Here is a 2627-nt window from a genome sequence, read left to right as displayed (position 1 = left end):
GTGGACTATCCAAATAAAATGTTAGATGCCACTTTCCTTCATTTAAATTGTATCCTTATTTTATTCAATCAATGGTTTTAGGCCCTGCGTTAGCCTTGTTATTATTGTGCCACATCAGCTGCCTGCCATATCCTGTGTAGGCCTAACGAAAATAAACTATTTGATCCTTGTGTGTGTGTGTGTGTGTGTGTGTGTGTGTGTGTGTGTGTGTGTGTGTGTGTGTGTGTGTGTGTGTGTGTGTGTGTGTGTGTGTGTGTGTGTGTACGTGTGGTGGTGGTGGTGGTGTGTGTGTGTGTGTGTGTGTGTGTGTGTGTGTGTGTGTGTGTGTGTGTGTGTGTGCGCGTGTGTGTGTGTGTGCGCGTGTGTGTGTGTGTGTGTGTGTGTGTGTGTGTGTGCGTGCGTGCGTGCGTGCGTGCGTGCGTGTGTGTGTGTGTGTGTGTCAAACAATGCCATGGGTGAAGCTCTCATTAAATAGCCTTATACCTCCTACTGAATGCCAAAAAGAGTTTCTTAAGAAAAACACAATTCCTTATATTAGTGTTGACATTAGACCATACGTTTCCAAAGTTTGGTCTGCTGGGGACCTGCAGGGAGGGTTCAGGGGCTCCTGGCAAAACAACGATTAACTAAATTTCACTTTGATTTCACAACTCAGTTTGTCAAATAAGAGAGTGAAATGACTTTTGTCTGCAGGTTTAGCTTCCCCCAGTGCAGTTGCACTCCACCTATGGAAACTTGAGTTCAGTGATTCTGCATGAAGTCATATTATGTAGGCTATAGCAAATAAAGATCCTCCTTTCCAACTTTTCTCTGTATTTGGGGGTCCTATGCAAAGAAAATAAAACGTGGCAACCCCTCCTTGGCTTGAGAGATGACATGACATAGATGTTTCTTTAATTGGCTGCTCGGTATCAAAGCTGCTGTCCTGTTCCCCGAGTGGGACAGAGGGAGAGTGACGTGGAGGCCGAGGGGGATTGGAGGGGAGAGTGAAATTATAAGGGGAGGGTGAGCAGGACTGGAGCTTCCCAAAGAGCCGCTGGCCTCAGATCTGTTCAGACAGTCAGTCCTCCTCACGACCATGCATGCACCGTGTTGTAACAAGCGTTTGACTGGCGAGTATTTATCCATTTAGGAAAGTAGCCTATAGCGCGCACAGACCGAGATATCGCGGAGAAACCGTGCGTTTTTTCTGTCACGGGGAGCCAACAGGCGACTGGAGTGGCTCAGGAGTTTTCTATTTGTGGGGTTTTTCTTTTCTTTTCTTTTCTTTTTCTTTTTCTTTTGGATTTTCCCCCCACCGCCATGGAGTACACGTCCTCCCCGAAACCACAGCTCTCATCCAGGGCAAATGCTTTCTCCATCGCCGCCCTGATGTCCAGTGGGAAACCCAAGGACAAAGACACGGAGGAGAACACTATCAAGCCTCTCGGTAAGCTGCAGAGGGCAATATTAAATTGAATGCAGTCAGGACTCAGGGATAGATTACATCTAAAAACCTTTCTTTCACCTTGTTTATTTTTTCACCAAAATTGTGGAAAGATGACTTCCTTTTGAGGAAAGTGGGTCGGTGTAGCAGCCGAGGGAACGACAATTAAAAAATAAATAAAACTGGAATTAATGTAGAGTATTGAAGATAAGTCAAAGTAATTAGGCTTACAAGAAGAAAACATACTGGCTAAAACAACAGATAAACAAATAAAGGTGTAAATTGTCTATTAACAATAGCCTAAAACACACAAACATTATGTGCCAATGGTCTAATGTAATTGTTAATTAATAATGTAATTAATAATGTAATTTGTAAAAGCCTTAGATCGTGGACTGCAAACTTATAAAAATCTGTAATATATTGTGTGTGGGGGAGTCAATTGACATCCCGTATAGGTTTACAGGCATACCCATGGAAGTTATAATTGCATTTGTTTGAAATTAAGAATTTGTATCACAAATGAAAAATCCATTAAAAGGTAAAAGTATTTATAACATTAAAGTCAATTGAAGTAGGCTAGGCCTATGCTTGGCTGACAAAATGTTGCTATATTTGACAGCTATCCTCTGTATTTTAGCCTAGCCCATGATAATGATTAGTCTACCTCCAAATTTATAGGCTAGTCTTTTGCAATAGAGCTCTACAAATAAAGTGAATATCCTTAAATAGGCTATCATAACAGAATAACATGTTTTATGGAATTGATGGATCGGGTTCAATCATACACTAAATGTTTAATGCCTGGTTCGTTTATCATTAAAAACTGTCAGAAATATTCAAACGATATCGTCATACAGATACAGGCATTTCCTTTGCCCTTTATTTTTGTAATTCGAGTCAAAGTGAGCAAATGCTTTCCCAAACAATATATTTTCGTTCATATGAAATCTCGTTCATCATTCATCTCTGTGCTTTATTATTATTATTAGTAGTAGCTAGTAGTAGTAGTATTCATATTAGTATTAGTAGTATTAGTATTAGTAGTATTATTATTGTTGTTGTTGTTCTTTTTACATTGTAGAGTATGGTCAGCTAATGTATTAGGCCTACTAATGAAAATACTAAGAATAATGATAGCCTAATGATATTAATAAGATAATAAGTCGAAATATACAGGCGAAGACCAAGAGCTTTCATG

The 2627-nt window shown here is 40.0% G+C and overlaps 1 protein-coding gene across 2 annotated transcripts in view; it reads left to right on the top strand.

Moving 5' to 3' along the window:
• Positions 1–1302: 1302 nt before the first annotated feature.
• tbx20 (T-box transcription factor 20) overlaps positions 1303–2627 on the top strand; it is a gene marked incomplete at both ends in the record, with an annotated part of 24207 nt that continues 22882 nt past the window's right edge. For both annotated transcript variants that reach the window (XM_083638078.1, XM_083638077.1), the window contains one exon: positions 1303–1429. In XM_083638078.1, coding sequence (XP_083494204.1) covers positions 1303–1429 — 127 coding nt within the window. The remainder of the gene's footprint in view (positions 1430–2627) is intronic.

Source organism: Poromitra crassiceps (genome assembly GCF_964638095.1).
Source record: "Poromitra crassiceps genome assembly, chromosome: 1".
Taxonomy (NCBI): Eukaryota; Metazoa; Chordata; class Actinopteri; order Beryciformes; family Melamphaidae; genus Poromitra; species Poromitra crassiceps.
Note: the sequence above shows the minus strand (reverse complement) of the source record. Positions and strands in the feature narration are given on the sequence as shown.